At 37.0% G+C, this 19,614-nt stretch overlaps 1 protein-coding gene across 1 annotated transcript in view; it reads left to right on the forward strand.

Moving 5' to 3' along the window:
* The first annotated feature begins 5,819 nt into the window (after window positions 1-5,819).
* The window catches only part of LOC5579860 (homeobox protein Hox-A1), a 107,573-nt gene continuing 93,778 nt past the window's right edge, over window positions 5,820-19,614 (forward strand). The window contains exon 1 of the mRNA XM_001664271.2: window positions 5,820-6,758. Coding sequence (XP_001664321.2) covers window positions 6,146-6,758 — 613 coding nt within the window. The 5' untranslated portion in view covers window positions 5,820-6,145. The remainder of the gene's footprint in view (window positions 6,759-19,614) is intronic.

A 19,614-nucleotide genomic window follows, 5' to 3' on the forward strand; every position in this document is an offset into this window, starting at 1 on the left:
GACGCGCTAACATAAAAAGTCTCATTACCGAAGCAAATTTGCGACTATCGGTCAGGGAGTGAAATTATCGGTCACGGCGATAATCATAAGGCTATCGCTCGAGCCGATTTTCCGGAGGAAAGAGACGTGCGATAATATCCTACCCGTCCTAGCACTACGAGGGTATACTCTCACGAGATCTGCAGCAACGAATTTATATTATCACCAGCAACGAGATGTTGGCTTCCTTCTTTTCTACTCTTGTTTCGTCGTTTTGAGTTTCCTTCACTTCCGCATGTAGCTTTTATATACAAAATTTCTCTCCCCCTTCGTTCAGCTGGCGTGGTCGAGTGGTTATGGTGTATGCGCATTTTGAAAACGTTTTTGCTCATGGACATGGGTTCGGACCTCGTCGGCAGCAAACATTTTTGTTATTTCCCTTGTGATAATTATCGCGATAAGTTTAGAGCCGATAAATTTGGATCAGTGCATATGATCGGATCGATTTTGGCTTTTCGTCAGTATTGCTGTGTGCGTTTGAAATGCAAATATCGAATTCGGTAACACCAAATGCGGCAAGATTTTTAACAAGAAAAGCGAAGTCAAAATTCGATTTTCTTTGCTAGGTTGGCGGTGATATGCATCATGGTTGCTAAGTATCCTTTGGCTACTTTGTGTTACCGCATTTGAAGCTAAACTGGATTTGTACGTCAAACGCAAACAGCAATACAATGATCAACAATTATAGCAGTCAATAGCAGTTCACGAAATCTGTGTCTCGCAGGCGGCAACTAATTGTCGGCTTGAAAAATGCCTATTTTCGTCTCATTTCCGCGATAATTTCATTCACTGCAAACGGTAAACTGATAGCGAGGACATCGAGCGGCACGTATTCGGGATGGAAAAACTCTTCGAGCGGCTGTCGGTGGCAGGCCTGGTATTGGAACGTATTCTGCTGGTGCTACGAAGCCTACCTGGGTCCTTCAACACCCTTTCGACTGCGTTGGAGACCAGGCCAGACAATGAATTGACTATCGAGCTTATCAAGTCGAAGCTGACGGTTGAGGTGGCCAAGCGAGGAAGCAGGTGTTGCAACGTTTCCGTGCTCAAGGCTGATGCGAAGAAGCAGAAGAAAACGATATTTTAGAGCCACGACCACGTCAGGTGGGCTGTACAAATTGCGGACAAACCATGCTACAATGCGGGTGAGTGAGACCAAACATAATCCTTCCTGTTTGCATTTTTGGCATCGTATTCTTGGGCATCGTGAGCCGGATACGATTCGTGATCTGGAGTCGAGAAAGTTGGCAATCGGGATTCACATCAAAGATTGTGGGTGTTACGTGACCTGCAAATGTTGTCTCGAGGGCAAGCTGGCACGTACGCCATTTCCGAAGAAGTCCAAGCGAAGGTCCAAGCAGTCTTTGAACCTAATCTATACGGACGTTTGTGAACCGATGAAGACTCAGACGCCAGGAGGATGTCGTTACTTTCTAACGATAATTGATGACTATTCCCGCTATACCGTGGTTTACTTTCTGAAAAAGAAATCGAAGGTTACCGAGCGAATCAAGCAATACGTACAAATGGTGAAGAATCTTTTCCAGAAAACGCCCAAAGTTATTTGGTCCAAACAAGGTGGTGAGTACCAAAACGAAGCCCTGGACAGTTTCTGTCGACAAGAAGGTATCACTCAGCAGTTTATCACAGCGTACATCCCGCAACAAAACGGAGTTGCCGAACGTAAAATCCAATCGCTAGTTGAGATGGCACGCTGTATGCTATTGGGCCGAAGCTGTGAATACGGCCACATACTTGCAGAACCGTTTGCCAACAAAGCCCGTATCGCAAACACCGTTCGAGCTCTGGACTGGTGAAAAACCTGATCTCAGCCACCTCAAGATTTTTGGTTCTCGAGCTTACGTTTGTATTCCATCGGAGGAACGATCTTGGAATCTCTATTAATCATTTGTAAGCCCCTGTTTACATACATTGAAAAGCTTTGAAATCGTATTACATCCTTTCGAAACCCTCTCAAAACACTGAAATTGTTCGACACTTATGGACCATTTTATTGCTTATTCCTTATATGTATGGTGCGCATATTGAAATCCCCTTCAAACCCATTAGAAACCCTTGGCAATGCCTTGTAAATCCATGAAAGTGCGTTGGTTTTTCTCTGTTCATACTTGAAATCCATTCAGTTTGTTTTTCAAAACCTTGTTTGACGAATTAAATTTCCTCAACAAACTAATGGTTTTTATTTCCAGGCAAATAAACTTTGCGAAGATTATATGGGTTTGTTTTGTCCAAAGCCTTAACCCGTTCTCCAAAAAATCCATGTCGTTCATAATCAGCCCATAAGACAAAACAGTATCGATAGCGTATGTACGGGTAAAAATGCAGCACTCGAAACAAGGAGAATAAGTCATGATTTCGGGAGGAAAGTGTGTTTTCATGTTTTAAAAATACACCATGACCAAAAATCATGAAATCATGAAGCATTTTACCGTAACGCCGGCTGTACGTTACGTTTTCAATTTATAGCGAAGAAAAATGTCAACTGGAATCCTCAAATCATGAAGCATGTATGCTGACACCATGAATAAAATTCATGGAAACATAAGCACTATTCATGGATTTAGTCATCTGTCATTTATGATTGCTATTTTTGATACGAAAAGTGGCAATTTCGGTCATGAAATCATGAAACAGGATCTAATATCATGAACACAGTTCATGAAAACATAATCACTATTCATGTATTTAGATGGCTGTCATTTATAATTCTGATTTTGGTGCTGAAAAGTGGAAAGTTGAGTCATGAAATCATGAAGCAGGATCCATGAATCATGAACTTATTTCATGAAAACGGAACATTGTACGTCAATTTAGATCCCAGTTTATATTTGCTATTGGTAAACAAATGAAATGAAAATTAAAATCGTTGCGACTTTTGTGCCGATAGTTTCGTAATAAACCGCGAACACATTCCACAATTGTTTACCTAACGAGTGCCAAATCTTTAGCAGGAATGCGAATATTCAGTGGTTAGGTTTGTACGCTAAATATTGTTTCGAACATCGATTGATTTGACAAATGGTCCCTGGGCTCACAAAATGCTGGTGGACTGCATGAGTAATGAAACACTCCTTTACAACACTGTGGATGTGGAAAGTGAACTGGAACACCCGGCTGCCGAAGGCCTTTTGTGAGCTGCTCTGCTATACGACATAGGGAAGGCATCACATCCGAACAGTTAAAATCGCCGACGAGTTTTTGAAGCGACATTTTCGCTCAAAGTCAAACATTGCCCGCTTCTGCAAAATCAGGATGAAGGCTTGTATGTATATTTTGGAACATCTAACAGCTCCGGCAGATTGATTTTTTGTGACACAATGTGGGAACTTATGGAAATCTCGCTAAGAATGTCATTAATACGATGGCAAGGTTCCGAGGAGCAGTGTCTTCAATTTAAACTTTTTCAAAAACAAAACTTTTTTTTTTAATTTCACTAGAAAAAATCACCGATCGCCATGAGACGCGATGGCTAAGATGGAAAAAGTGACAGTTAGATTTGTATAACGCCCTGAGCACACAAATTCTTGCATAATAGTCACGGTTTCATGACTTTTAGTCATGATATCATGAAACATAACATTTTATGAATTCATGACTTTTTGTTCATGAATCCGGCAACCGATTTTTTTCCGAGTGGGGTTGTTTCTGATTCGATCCATGCAATATCGGAAAAAAGCTTCACTTATTTTTTGGTAGACAACACTATAGAACTATTTTCTCAAGCTTTAAAAGATATATGCAAAAATTCATTCCGCAGAACAAAACCATTATTTCGATTAGTTTCGAAAAAATCCGCGCATTTAAGGATTTCTAATCGATCTTTACGAAACGCTTTCACATCGGGTCAGTACTGTAATTCAAATATTTTCGAACAAAAGAATGCTGTTCGCATGTCCAACAAATGTATTATTAGGCAGAGAATGCAGAGCAATGGAAAAATGCATTTTGATCACATTGATGTTTACGTCGACCATGTGAACATAGGCAGTAGGGTTTTGCATTAAAACAACTCAGGTTTGAATAAATTAGAGTTTCCGATGGAGCACTTCCACCTCGAAGAGTAGTTTCGTGTTCACCTTAAAAGTTAATAAATATGAATTTGCGTCAGTGAAGAGATCCCGACTGACATGAGAGCATGCGAGCTACTAATTTTGGCGCTATAGAGTAAGATAATCACAACGACTGTTTCAAATTTTTCCCGACGTGTCGAATCTAAACTAAGTCCTCTTCAGGAGGGGTTTGGTTTGTGTTATGTTGCGGTGCGTGATAACCAGACATTCGTTCTCAATTGATTTCGATGCACGATCAAAGCAAGCTAAGAAAACATCACATCTGTATCGTTCCTTGAGCGGCAAGCTTGATTCGCAAGCTGTAACAAGCTTGATAAATAAAAGCCGCGAAGAATAGTCCCGGAGAGAGCCATTGGGGGTAGGTTCTTTACCTAACTGCCATGAAAAACAATCTCTCTGATAGCAATAGTGTCTCCCTGGTTTGAAGCTCGTTTGGATGGGGTTTAGCATGCACTGACATCCCCCAATATAATCAGAGCAGTACGAGTAGACAATAAACTCTCATGATGTGTTGCGGACCATGACTGATACAAAGAGCGATAAGTGAGAAATACTCTCAATTTTCTCAATCCCTTTTTTTTTAATTATACGACTGTAAAAAGTATGTATGAGCTAGTTTAGTTGAAAGACTAAGAAAGGAAGATTGCATCACATTGTTTAACATTTTATTTATGTTATTATAACTATGAGATGAGCAGTACATCTATTTTTCTCAAAGGCAACATATTTGTTTTGAAAAGATTAAAAGTCATTACTGAGATATTGTTATCAAAGTCCACCGCCTCTTTTCTTTCACATAAAATAGCTTCAAATTAACATAGCCAAGCCAATTGTAGTATTAAAAAAATGTTCAAATCTCCCTCTGAAATTTTCTGGGTTTAACATATGTCTCCAAATTTTACAAAGGATTTCTGGAAATTCTACTACAAGTTCCCCCCGGTTTTAAATTTCCATGTTTCGTTGAACGATATGATACAATGCGAAAATGCTAATCATTCGACTACAAAGCTCGGTACTATGGAAAAAAACCTTTTTTTCATGGATTTGCTTCATATTTTATTCAAGAATCCCGGTTGAACTTCTATTCATGAATTGCTGCAAAATTTAATAATATTGACACAATATTCCCTAACAAGATAACGAAGAAGGTATTAGCAAGTTTAAAAAGTAATAAGTCGTAACAGTTTATTACGAAATGTTCGAAATTTGTAATTTTCACCAACGCTGTAAGTTGCACTGAGAGGGAATAGTTGCCTAAGATGCTGTAAAATGTAACAACGTGCTTCATTGTGAGGCGTTGAATTTCTGACGAGTTTCAATTTAGATGCTCAAAGTCTCAAATCATAATTATCACCAATGTTGGCATCCTGGACGTTTCCAGTCTATTTTCGGCCAAGGATATGAATAAATCCCATTCTAGTTAGATCACCGTCATCACCTTCGGCACCGCTTACAATCATCGCACCGGAATCATCATCAAGCACAAAAGAGGGAGGGTTTGAGTAATCGCACCCCTTTGCACAAAACGGTTTCTACTTGGCCTCTCTCCGTCGCGCCGTCCGTCGTCGTCGTTATGTGCGTGCAATACCCTCTTCGGTGTGGAAATTGGGAAAAAGGGCACCACACCGTATGGTTTTTCGATGAAGCTGCTGCTGCTGCTCGACTTTCGACCCTTGCCAGTGGTAAGGATGCAACCAGTGCGAGATCAGCAATTCCCGGGACTAGAACAGAGAAGGTCGTCGTATCCTGGATATAGCCACTCGTTTGACTACAGTGCGCGCCATTCATTCGGTTGATAGTCGATGTCATTGTCGTAACGGTGGAAAGTGCGCTATATCAGCTTTGAATAACATTTAACGATAATCGTTTATTGAGTTTTCTTGATGAGTATCAACTAGCTGAGAAGTGGATTTGTTTGCTTTCGTTTGGATGACAGAAGCTGAAAAGTGTTTGTTAAAAGTGCGTGGCAGCAAAATGCTATTGATGTGAAGTGATAGAAATCCTCGAGTGTCATAATGTCAACCGCCTTCATGGTCGACAGCATATTAAAGGAGAAAGACCTGGAGCGGTGTCCGATTAGGCGTCACCACACGACGTCGAGTGGGATTAGTGCCGGCGGGGACTCTTCGGTGGCTTCCGTTTCCGGGTCCGATAGTGAGTTCGAAGAACATGCTTCAGATATGAAGGATTCCAACAGTCTGTGTGATTCTCCGAAGAGCTTCAACAGTTGTCACAATGTGAACAATTCGTCCTTCTCGGACGATGAGTTGGGTCCTGCGTCGGTCATTCGGTCCTACAACAATGGGGCAAACGATGAAAACAATGCAATACTGATGGATTATTGCTGTGGCAAATGTGGTCACTATCAGTCAGAGCCGAGTCCTTCTGATCGGCACAGGCTCAGGGTTGACAGAGGGGGACCAGGAGGGGATGGGGGCGATGTGGTGAACGAGCGGCACTTTTCCTCCGGTGAGGCTGGTGAATACGAGTTTCGATGTGAAAAGTGCGGTTTTAGTGAATTTATTGCTTCGAAACAGACGATACTGAAGGAGGTGGCTAAGCCTGTGCTGAAGTTCAGTGTGTCAGCGATACTGGGTGATAAGAAGGAGTGTGTGAAAGTGAGAAATGGTAAGTTGAGATATCGTGGGAAAATGAGTAGATACCTATGAGAATAAGAATTGTTAGAGTTAGATTGTCATTGATTGTTGTTCCCTCATAGTACTTATCCTTCGAAAGTCAGGTGTGAAGTTATGTGCGTATTTAAAACGACGATAACGTTGTGAAATACTCTTTAACATTAAAATGAAAAAAAAAATGTGCTGTGATGAACTTTCACTATCCAAATTTTTAAAAAGGTTCTCAGATTTCTAATTCCACATTTTTCCCAAGGGTAACTTAAGCAAAAATTCAAATCGTACGGCGAATTAAATATTTTTGTAACTCACTTAACGACTTGTTGTTCTGCTAAAGTTATCCTAAAAGAAGTCTCTGGCCCAAATTTTAGCCATTTCCATTAAATTGCTTGGATCAAACGAACAAATTAAAATGAAGTTTACGAAAAAGTTAATAGTCTTATCGATAAGAAAATTGCAAACACGATCAATTATGATTAGGACGGTAGAAAATAGAAAATCATGGTTTTATATGCCAGTTAGAAGTTTGCATAAAAAATATATCGATGAAAAAGAATGTTCTCTGTATTTTAATCTGATTTATGCTTGGGTGTATGGGGGGTGCCATCTGAAAAACGCAGAAAATGTTCAACATTTAATGTTGCAGAGTCCTTACCAATATTCCAATGCGGCAATTTTTGGAAATTCAAACGCTGCTACATCATATAGTTAAAACTCATATATGCGTTGAGTCATCAACTTCAAGAGTTTGGAATGAAAGATAAAATTTAAAACATAATAAATCCTGTGTAAAGTATTTAAAAATGTACTTCCATATCGGTTTCCTAAACAAAAAAAAAACTATGGAGGCTGGTAGTTGAATATGATTTTAAATAACACCCTAAGACATTTTCAAACTACAACCCCCTGCTCAAAAGCGACTGAAAAATACATTTTTATATTTAAAGAAATTGTGTCTTTTAGTTGTGCTAAGCATTTTATTGGTCTATATGGTTCTTAATCAAGCCAAATTGTGTGCAAGCTATGGCTCTCCAACAGTTCTTGTAATTTGAGCATATTTTCTATTTCCAAGTACAGGACATTCCTGGTCCTAGTGTCGTTCGGCAAGACCTTCGTTTTGAAAACTTCATGCGCTCAACAAGTGTTCTAGTTCATTGAAAAACTTCCTGGAATATATACCTTCAATCTACTGGTGTGATCAGCAACCTTTTGAGGTTTTTTTAAATGACACAGACCCTCAATCATTCGTATAAGTATACAGGGTGATTATTTAACGACTCCATGGAATAAAGCCTGAGGATCTACAAGCGTAAGCAGTTGTATTTTGGTAGATTTTAATAACGATGTAGACCAGTGATTCCCAATGTGAACGAAAGCCCATGGGGGTGAAAATTTGTAAAACTGAATTTGGGGGGCGAAAAAGCCAGAAAGCGGCGAAAGTGCTAGTTTAAGTGAAGCTTAGAATTGTGAATAAAGAAACGTCTTTAGGATATTCAAACATTTCAGCAATTTAAAAAAAAAGGTTATTTAAAATAGAACATTGACGAATCTATATAAGTTTATGAAAGCAGAAAGTGGACCAAAAATGTATCGATTGGACCCTGGCTCTAAGCCCTTTTGGAAATTATCTAAAATCTTGAAAAAACCTCAGAAGCCAATACCGGCATTGAAAGAGTAAAACAAATTATTACTAACTAATTGCGAAAAACCTCATAAACTTGCTATGCAGTTTGAAAGTGCGCACAATTTTAATTTAGGACTTACTAGTCCAATTGAAAATGAAGTTACTCAGGAGTTCGAAAATATTCTCAATCAAGAGAACGTTTTCGAAAATGCCTGGGAGACTGATTTGGAAGAAGTGAGAACTATTATTAAAAAATTCAAAAACATGAAAGCTCCTGGCGATGATGGAATTTTCTACATCCTCATCAAGAAACTTCCAGAAAGTAGCTTATCATTTTTAGTTGATATATTTAACATATGTTTTCAATTAGCATATTTTCCTGACAAATGGAAAAATGCTAAGGTTGTTCCAATTTTAAAACCAGACAAAAATCCTGCAGAAGCTTCTAGCTATCGTCCAATCAGTTTGCTTTCCTCCATCAGTAAACTTTTTGAAAAGGTTATTTTGAACAGAATGATGGCCCACATCAACGAAAATTCAATTTTTGCCAATGAACAGTTCGGATTCCGCCATGGACATTCGACCACTCATCAACTTTTACGTGTAACAAATTTGATCCGTTCCAACAAATCTGAAGGCTATTCTAATGGTCTTGCTCTTCTAGACATAGAAAAAGCATTCGACAGTGTTTGGCATGAAGGTTTGATTGTAAAATTAAAAAACTTTAATTTTCCAACATACATTGTTAGAATAATTCAAAGTTATCTGTCAAATCGTACACTTCAGGTTAATTATCAGAACTCCAGATCTGAAAGACTTCCTGTAAGAGCTGGTGTTCCCCAAGGCAGCATTTTGGGACCAATATTATACAATATTTTCGCATCTGACTTACCTGAGTTACCTCAGGGATGTCAAAAATCTTTGTTTGCGGGTGACACAGGCCTCTCCGCCAAAGGTCGAAGCCTGCGTGTCATCTGTAGTCGATTGCAAAAAAGTTTGGATATATTTTCTTCATACTTGCAAAAATGGAAGATTTCCCTGAATGCTTCCAAAACTCAACTAATAATATTCCCACATAAACCAAAAGCTCTTTATTTGAAACCTTCAAGTAGACATGTTGTCACGATGAGAGGGACTCCAATAAATTGGTCAGATGAAGTTAAGTATCTAGGGCTCATGCTTGATAAGAATTTAACTTTCAAAAATCACATTGAGAGCATTCAAGCCAAATGTAATAAATATGTAAAATGTCTTTATCCCCTTATTAATAGAAAATCAAAACTTTGTCTTAAGAACAAGCTTTTGATATTCAAACAAATTTTCAGGCCTGCCATGTTGTATGCTGTACCAATATGGACTAGCTGTTGTAATACCAGGAAGAAAGCTCTGCAGAGAATTCAAAATAAAATTTTGAAAATGATTCTGAGGCTTCCTCCCTGGTATAGTACCAATGAGTTACATCCTGAGCAGAAGAAAATAACTACTGAATACCAAATTGAGGTATTCCATACCCAATACTTACAACCTGAATGAGGTATGAATGAGCCCTGCATAAGAGGTAAAATACGTCAAATAATACCTTCTGCATGTTCTACAAATATCAAGCTGATAATTAGATGAGGTATTGTAATACCTAAATAATACTTGATGGATTTTCATATAAAAGTGAAATTTTTCAATAATAGTTCAATACCTCCAGCAGTCCTCAATAGCTAACGAATACCAAAATGAAGTATTTTTAACCTTTTTTCAAATACCATTATAATACTAAAATAAGGTATTAATAACTAAACAATACCTAATTGTGGTATGATACCAAAATATGGTATGCATAAGTTATTGTCGAGTTATTCTTTCCTCCTCGGGATAGAATATCCAATGTTGAAACATTGGAACAAATGTCAAATAAAATAATAAATAATTTCAGGCAAAAATCGTTACATTCTTCTATTGCCTCGATTAATGCGTTATATGTTTAGGTTAAGTTAGGTTAAGTATATTTAAAGCGTTTTTTTTCTCTTATAAGCAGGTGAAATCAACTCACCTGTAAAAAATCTGAACTGCTACGGCAAATGAAATGTTATATGTTGTTAACAAAATGTTATTTAAATCTCAAATTTGTTTTACCAAATTAGGATGAAAGTGTTGTCTAATAACACAGAACACCTAGATATAAGAAATGAATGTAATGTTTAGAATGATACTAATAAAAAATTAAAAACAAAAAAAAAGGATTTTTGTTATGTGAAAAATAATGTTCAATTTCAACGAACAGCTTTTCTTAATAGTTTTTCGGAAAACTATATGGTACTACAACCAAAAGTATTTCATGAGATCTTATATTTTCATAACATTGTAGAATAATAGGATGTACAGGATACCGATTACGATTTTATCAATACCGTCGATGGGGGTGACAATGGGTCTAGGGGGTGAGATTGGGTCAAAGCGGAAAATTATGATTTATGTAATATATCAGTTAATAACGCTGATATCGTTAGAAATAATTATTCATATGTTGGGGAACATATTATTACACATAATTCATCACAATATACATTTTAAGAACTAGTAATTTTTGTTTACTATATCAATAAACTTGTATGTTAAAACTAGATAAAATTTACAGCATTAAATTTCTCCTGTGCAAAGTATAACGCATGTACTTTAACCTCTATCGTTGTATTAGTAGAAGGTTGAAAGACTTTTCATTATACTTCACAAGTATTTTCCGGAATCTAATTGATTTTTCCACAAAAAATTTATTTTTTCGGTGCGGTGTCTAAAACATTGAAAATGGGGGTGAGATTGGGTCAAGCAAGAACGATAGTAAATTAAATTGCAAGACCACTTTTTTGACATTTTACGGTGCCGGGTGTTCTCATTCCTCATTAAGCTGTGTTTATTTTTTATAAATACAGCATCTCTGAAACATCAAACAAGTCTACTTGAGGATTCCGTGCATCGAATAACAATGCAACGAATTTTGACAACTTCTCAAACCAGCTACTGTGTTTCGTGTGCAGCAACATCGTAAAATTTTATCAATTGTTTTTTTTTAATAAATTCATATTACAGAAACATCTCACGAAAGTACGAATGAGTTGGATCGCTGAAATACCGGTACTATGAAAGCAAAATCTGCCTGAAATATATTGATCGAGGAATGTCGCACCGAAATTTAACTATTTGCGAGGGTTTAAAATAATCACTGTTTCAGTACACCTCTGGGAAAACCGAATAGGCTTTATGGCAATGGGGGTGAGACTTTGAGGATAATTTGAGGAAAACAAACAAGAAAATTTATGTAAACTTGACGTCTCATATATTTTCTCATAGCTCTTCAAATTTTTGGTATAATCGTTCTTTTAAGTGGGTTTATCATACTAGTGAAACATCTTAGATATCTTTTCGTCTTGTTTGCATCGTATTTCATCAATATTTTTCAGCTGTGCATGGTTTTGCAATCATAATCTCAAAAATAAGTTATTTCAATAATATTGACCCAATGTCACCCCCTCTATGGGGTGAGATTGGGTCATTTTTCATTCACTTGTAGTGCCGCTGTGAATAAATTATTTTCAATATTTTTTTGAATAGTTGTTAATGTACCATCAAAGTACATACACACCAAATTTGAAGTTTATTGGAGCTAAATTGCGATAGTTATTCAATAAACAAATCGTACATATGCCATTTTGACCTAACAGAGGTGCTACGCGTAGTTTTTCTGCTACATCACTTTGTGTCTTGGTGCATTTTTTATGTCAAAATTCAACCTTTCTGTAACTTTTGAATCAATAGTTTTTACACAACTTTTACAATAGCTTTCTAAAATTGAGAAAATTTGTGGTTCGTCATAGAAAAAAAATGAAAAGAATCGGTTGAGAAACGGTGAAGATATAGCTCTTTGAAGTTGACCTTTGAACCTTTGAACGGCTTTGGTGCATTTTATATGTCCGATACTGTATGTGGAGATATTTCTACGTATCACATTTATAATTCACCTTGGATCTTGAATGTGACGTCAATGTAAAAATTCCGTTATGATCCTTTGGAAGTGTCCACTAAGCATTTATCCAGGGATCTACATAGTATCTCAAGATCATGAAGCGGAACTTCTTTAAAAGATCTTGACAAAACCCAACAAAAATCATACAGGACAAGTGGAATAAACCACTTGGGCACCTTCATCATTAATTGTCACATAGGGTTTTCTCTATCCAATTGTCTGAAACTCAGCAGTATGAAGTTAATTGAGGATTTTATCAATGTACCAGGAATAATCTTCTTTGGATGCTGCTGTGAATATTTCAAGAGGCTTGCCAATGGGTTTCCCGCAGAGGAACAATAAATAGTTGTCAACTGATTGTGCGATATTTGCCAGAAAACCATTCGCCAGAAAACTATTCGCCAGAATGACATCTGCCAGAAAACCATTCGCCAGAATGTACCATTCGCCAGAAAGAACTATTCCCCAGAATTATTTTTCTTGTCGATTTTGATCAATTAATGCATGGTGAAATATCTCAGAATCCGAAGATGGCCGTCACACTATTCGACTTGTGTCACTTTTCACATCTTTGAGAGCATCAGATTGAACTAATAGCATTTTAACAATCTCGTTGTTTTAATTTTAGGCTTTCTGCTAGTGCACAGAGCAGAGACAATATAGCACTGTTATTCTACATATCTTGTGAGATTTTTGCCTATGAGGTTTCGATACAATATTCTAAGCTGTTTTACCTAGTTTGAGAAAATGGCATTTCCTTTCACCGCGATCTGTTCTTCATCAGAATATTGTATTGTACAGAATTTCTCGTACAACTACCAGATATTGTTTGCTTTTCCACTGGCAGTTTATTGGGGTTGTGCTACTTTCTACTAAATATTGATTCCCCGAATACCAGTTTCACAAATGCCAGTTCCCTGAATACCCCGTTTGCTCAAATGGCCTTTTTCCTCGAAAATGTTCTGGCACTCATAATTATCATTACTTATTGTATATTTCAGGGTGATAAATGGTTCATATGATATGCACCCTTCTATTTTGATCAGCGGTTCTTCAAAGCTTCTCCTAACTCAGCATTTTTTTTTTCTTGTTTTCTTTATCGTTCTTTATAGTTCACCATTCTGTCTCTGAAGATTGTTTCTTTATTTTGAACTGGATCTATTTTGGAGCCGTCTATAAACCACGTGGTCGTTCAAGGGGGGGTAGAAGGGGGGGTTCTATCTTAATACAGGTCGGACTCGATTATCCGGAGTATCGATTTTTTTACTCTGGATAATCGAATAATGAAGAAAAAAAATTGAAATCTTCGATAAAAGAACTTAAATATTATCTTTTTTCGTTGTTTTATTCATATTTATTTCTAGGAACAGTAGGGGTCTTTATAAAAAAACGGCCAGAATACACAAAAACACTGTTTCAAATCCCCTTTTCTTAAAAACGTTCAAAGCTGCAAAACCATTCAAATTGTATATTGCAATACTGAATTATCTCAGATTTATGCATAAAAATTGAAAAACAAGAACATCAAGAATCAAATTCCGGATTATCGAATCCCGGATAATCGAGTCACCGGATATTCGAGTCTCCGGATAATCGAGTCCGACCTGTACTATGAACCATACAAATTTCGGATTATTCGGGAGAACGGATTGCGGGGAAAAGTATCATTCGGGTAACTGACGTTCAGGGCAAAGATATTCGAGGGAACAACATTCGGGTAAAAATAGACCAAAAGGTTTTTAGTGATAATGGTCATTGCTTATCGCTACCTGATATGGTTTGGGGCAAATAAAAATTTTCCATTCTACATATAAAAGATGATCTTATTAAACTTAAAACTGTTTTCATTTGTCTGAAAGCTCCTGAAAGTTGTTATGGTAAATGTAGCTTTGGTTTGCGAGTAGTGGCATTAATTACTCCATCGAACAGACGGCACAAATAGTTTCAACGTATTTCAAAATTTTATAAATATCCAATGAACTAGCCCTTAAGAGGCAACAAAACTTTGAAGAACAGCTTATGATGAAAAGAAGGGAGAACTTCTTGTCAAATATTCCAAACAATAATTTCGTATAAAACTTAATAACATTAAAAAAACATTTATTTTAAATCTGAAAAGAAAGGCGAATATTAGACAGTTTCACAAAAATCAAAATTTCTGGGATTCAACCAGTCACCCCCAAGTCCTAGTTGCAATACTAAAACCAACTACCAGACAAATTTTCATCCAATTTGGAGAAGATTAGGAGGTGCCTCAAGTCGAATTTGTGTTTTTTGGCTATTTTTTACATTCAAAAAATACTAACAAGAATTTGGAAAAATGATAATCAGAATGAATACCACTACTTTACAACTTTTGAGAACACTGTATGCCGATTAGAGATGGTTTTGACCTCATAAAATTGATTTCTGTTCATTAAAGTACCTGTAAAATATACATTTCTCTACAGTTTTTGTTCTATGAGATTCTAAACCACATGCCTAATCATAAAAGTTTTATCGTAGTATCATTCCTTTGTCATTTCTGAACATTATTGTAGTACATCAGTTTTGTATCCAAATTACAGATAAATTGCAAAAAATCGTCGGAAATACGACATTCCTCATTCCCTGCATTTAGAGCTGCTGCCAAATGGCGCAATTGCTGACATGTTACAAAATTGAACATAGTAGCTTTGCTTTTTCAATGATGGATGATGATTGAAGAAAACATCTAGCAAATGTCATCAACGCAGTCGTGTTTCAAACAACATTCGCATTTGATGCGAAGCATTTACATATGTGATATAGCCCCGAGGTCAAGCTTCTCGACTACCGATCTTGAGGATCAGAGTTTGATTACGCGAGTTCATTAGAGTGTTCTTATTTTCCAATGGACCAAATGACTTGAGACCAACAAATTTCATCACGATTTTTTGTTCAAAAGTGTATCTTGTGGCTGAGTCTCTATCAATAGAACTCACAAAAATCTCCCACTCCTAAGTGAATGAAGAGAAATCCTCAAGTAGTGATTTGCGCCTTTAGTCCTTTTTCTATGCTGCATATAATAAACATTGGTTTCACTCGAAAAAAAAGAATCAAACTCTGATCCTCAAGATCGGTAGTCGAGAAGCTTGACTTCGGGGCTATATCACATATGAAATTGCTTGGCATCAAATGCGAATGTTGTTTGAAACACGACTGCGTTGATGACATTTGCTAGATGTTTTCTTCAATCATCATCCATCATTGAAAAAGCAAAGCTACTATGTTCAATTTTGTAACATGTCAGCAATTGCGCCATTTGGCAGCAGCTCTAAATGCAGGTGAATGAGGAATGTCGTATTTCCGACGATTTTTTACAATTTATCTGTAATTCGGAGACAAAAATGATGTACTACAATAATGTTCAGAAATGACAAAGGAATGATACTACGATTGAACTTTTATGATTAGGCATGTGGTTTAGAATCTCATAGAACAAAAACTGTAGAGAAATGTATGTTTTACAGGTACTTTAATGAACAGAAATCAATTTTATGAGGTCAAAACCATCTCTAATCGGCATACAGTGTTCTCAAAAGTTGTAAAGTAGTGGTATTCATTCTGATTATCATTTTTCCAAATTCTTGTTAGTATTTTTTGAATGTAAAAAATAGCCAAAAAACACAAATTCGACTTGAGGCACCTCCTAATCTTCTCCAAATTGGATGAAAATTTGTCTGGTAGTTGGTTTTAGTATTGCAACTAGGACTTGGGGGTGACTGGTTGAATCCCAGAAATTTTGATTTTTGTGAAACTGTCTAGCGAATATCTTGTGAAGTCTTTTAAACCATAATACAAATTTATAGGGACATATTTACTTACTTTATTATCCGTTATGCTGAATATAAAATCTTTACATCAGTAAGCATACATAGTGGAGCAGCTTTTAATGAATACAACTGTTGTTCCATAGTATGTTTTCTGCTTTCTAGTTCCACGGTCCAGCATGATTATGTGCAGTCTTTTCAATTCATGTTTATAAAGCTTCAAACGTTGATGTTGATCGTTGAATGCTGAATGATTTTTTTTTTTTTGAACCGTGAGGAAGTCATGGGTACTTGGTCCAACAATTAGAATACAAGAATCACAATCCCCAAAACTGATATTCGAAGCTGGCTCATTAAGTCAACTGGTGTCCAAGACATCCTGTACTTTTTTGAGTTTACTAACAAAAATAATCCCACAAAATGTTTTAACGCTCTGGCTCGATTATTTCTCCTACAATTGCAAACTTGATTCATCTGAAAAAAAAAAAAATCTAGAGGATGGTTCATTCTGGGGAATGATACATTCTGGCGAATGGTACTTTCTGGCAAATGGTTTTCTGGCATATGGTACTTTCTGGCGGATGTCATTCTGGCGAATAGTTTTCTGGCGAATGGTTTTCTGGCAAATATCGCACAATCTTGTCAACTAACTGGATACTGCCGAAAAAGGTCTCAAACTAATGCTTAATTAATTCTGTAGACGCTTCTTCATCATCCGTAAACCCATCGGAACTCTTGTTCTCTGATTATTTGCTTATTTGGAATAACCAAACTAGCTTTCTCTGCCTAATGTGAAAATCTAGTGTTTACTCCTTCACCATCTTTCCGTAGGTGTCTATGACACTATGACGCACATTGAAACGTGATCAACAAGCGTGATGCGGGATCTATGATATCACACCCAAACCTATCAAGATAACACCGTTAACTTCTTCAACGTATGACGTTGCCAAGCCGGTTGAAGGAAGATAGCGACTCCGTTCCCCACGAATGAAATATGACAAAGTACGTTAAGTGAAAGGATGGATCTATCACACGTGAGACGCTTTGCTGACGTATTTCTTGTTGAAAGTTTTCTCCTCAATTAAGATTAAACAATCCCAATTCTTGTTCAACCCGGATAATTTTGAGTGACGCACCTGGTATAAACCTTTCCCATTCATCGAAGGTGTTGATGCGAGCTAAATTATTTGAAAACTTCGCGGTGGCAAAATTATTTTATCCCAAAATAATACACTCCCCACAGTGCACTGAACTGCCAATTTATATCCCATGAAAGTCCGATGAAAAACGGGACAAAATCACTTGCCCACATTGCACCGATTACAGAGCTCCTTCTACTTTCCCTTCGAAACGCTTCAATTGATTATGTGCCTGTTCGGTTGGTCGATCGTCGGAGGGATAATTTATGCGACACTTAGCCCACTGGTAAATGGGATTATTAGAAGCTCGTAGAAAAATCATTTTCCCCCCCGGACGAACTTTTCTCTCCTCGTCGGCAAGTCAAATCGGAAGGAATCAATAATCCAGCCATGGAAGCCGGACGGAAGAAGGAAAAACTTGGTAATCGATCCGAACGGCAAAAAGTTTGTGCGACTATAAGAAAATGAAAATGCCTAAAATAAAATAAAAAAAAATACATAATCCAGTAGAACTTCAAATTTTGTAATGTAAAGTGGGAAATTGTACCGCTAATTAATTCTTAGGGGTATTCACTAACCGGCGTAACTCATCGTGTATATCGCGGTAAACTGATTATTTAAAATATTTCATAAAATTGCGTAAGCTTCGAAGGAAAGATTTCAAATTTTTGAGATATGACAGTCGACCAATCCAAGATCCCTTTGGTCGTTGTAGCAACTGTTATAAAAACATTATAAATAAACAAACTTCCATCTTTGAAAACGAAAACTTGTTAGAAACCTCATTACAAGAATTTCAAAGTTGTGATCTTATTAACAACCTAAAAGCGATCATGAAAGTAGGATTTTTCACAGATTCGAAAGTGCGTTGTGGAAAGCGGCATCAGAATGGTAACTTTTACAACATTATAGACAGTGGTAGTTCTTCAAGAACGAGAAGTGTGGAATCCTCATCCAGTTCATTTTCTTACAGACAAGATGTACTGTACATTCCGGATATTGATGGTCCTATTCAACTCACAGTGAGGAAAGAAAGAATCCATTTGATGACAGAATTATTCGTCTAAATATCTGTACATATGTGTGCAAATAAAGTGTACTTATCCATGATCAGATTAAATGCAATAAACTTCGAAACCGATTGAATGCTATCGATTTTGGTTTAGTCAGTCATTTGGCCATTTGAGTGTTCACGACCGCACATTTTCCATTCATATACTAAACGAGTAAAACACCTCAATCTGAAAATCTTTCGATCGCCGCCAACAAACAGGCCTCGCACAGACACTTCCAATTAACTCCAACATGCAGATTTAGCAGCTCTTTTAGCGTCAGAACAAAATTTCGACCCTTGGTTATGTAGTGAGGAAAATTCTGGGTACCGCAACAAAAATGCTATTGTCAACCGTTGTTATTGGGTAACTAGATTGTTGTTCTAAACAAGAATAGGAATATTTCATTTGAAACGTTTCATCAGTAATTACTTATTTTACGCAACTTTAAGTGAATACCCCTATTGAAATTGTTTATCGGCATATCGGTCTATTTACTCGAAGTAAGAGGGAGCATGGAGAAGAAAGCAATGAATACTAGATGGATAGGTACCGTAAGGGGGACGCACCTGGTGTAGTGGTTAGAACACACGCCTCTCACGCCGAGGACCTGGAATCGAATCCCATCCCCGAGATGGTCACTGACAAAAAAGTTATAGTGACGACTTCCTTCGGAAGGGAAGTAAAGCCGTTGGTCCCGAGATGAACTAGCCCAGGGCTAAAAATCTCGTTAATAAAGATAAAAAAAAAAAAAGGTACCGTAAGGGAACGGCGAGAGAAATTGGATGAGATGTTGAAGAGGGCATACCATATGAAACAGTATTACTTGAGACGTCCTTCCTTGTGACTAACGTCCCCTATGGGAATGGCTTGGTGTGTTTTTCGAATGACACTACCAAGACAGCCGCTGTCTTAGTGATTCGATTATCCGGAGGATTCGATTATCCGGAGTGAAAAAAAATCGATACTCCGGATAATCGAGGCTGACCTGTATATGAAATAGTGTTTCATAATATACGTTAATATTGAAGCTTAAACTATATTTTCTCATTCGATTTCTGCAATGGTTTTCAATTAATTTTTTCTCGTACGTTGTTACAATTTTACATTTAGAGTCATATATTTTGTTTTATTGGTACTGGAACATGTAAAATATTGTAAGGTTGAATAACTACTTTAATATGCAATATTTTTTTATTGGTGCTTCAGATATGCCACCGCACGAAAACT

Source organism: Aedes aegypti, chromosome 2 (assembly GCF_002204515.2).
Source record: "Aedes aegypti strain LVP_AGWG chromosome 2, AaegL5.0 Primary Assembly, whole genome shotgun sequence".
Classification (NCBI taxonomy): Eukaryota; Metazoa; Arthropoda; class Insecta; order Diptera; family Culicidae; genus Aedes; species Aedes aegypti.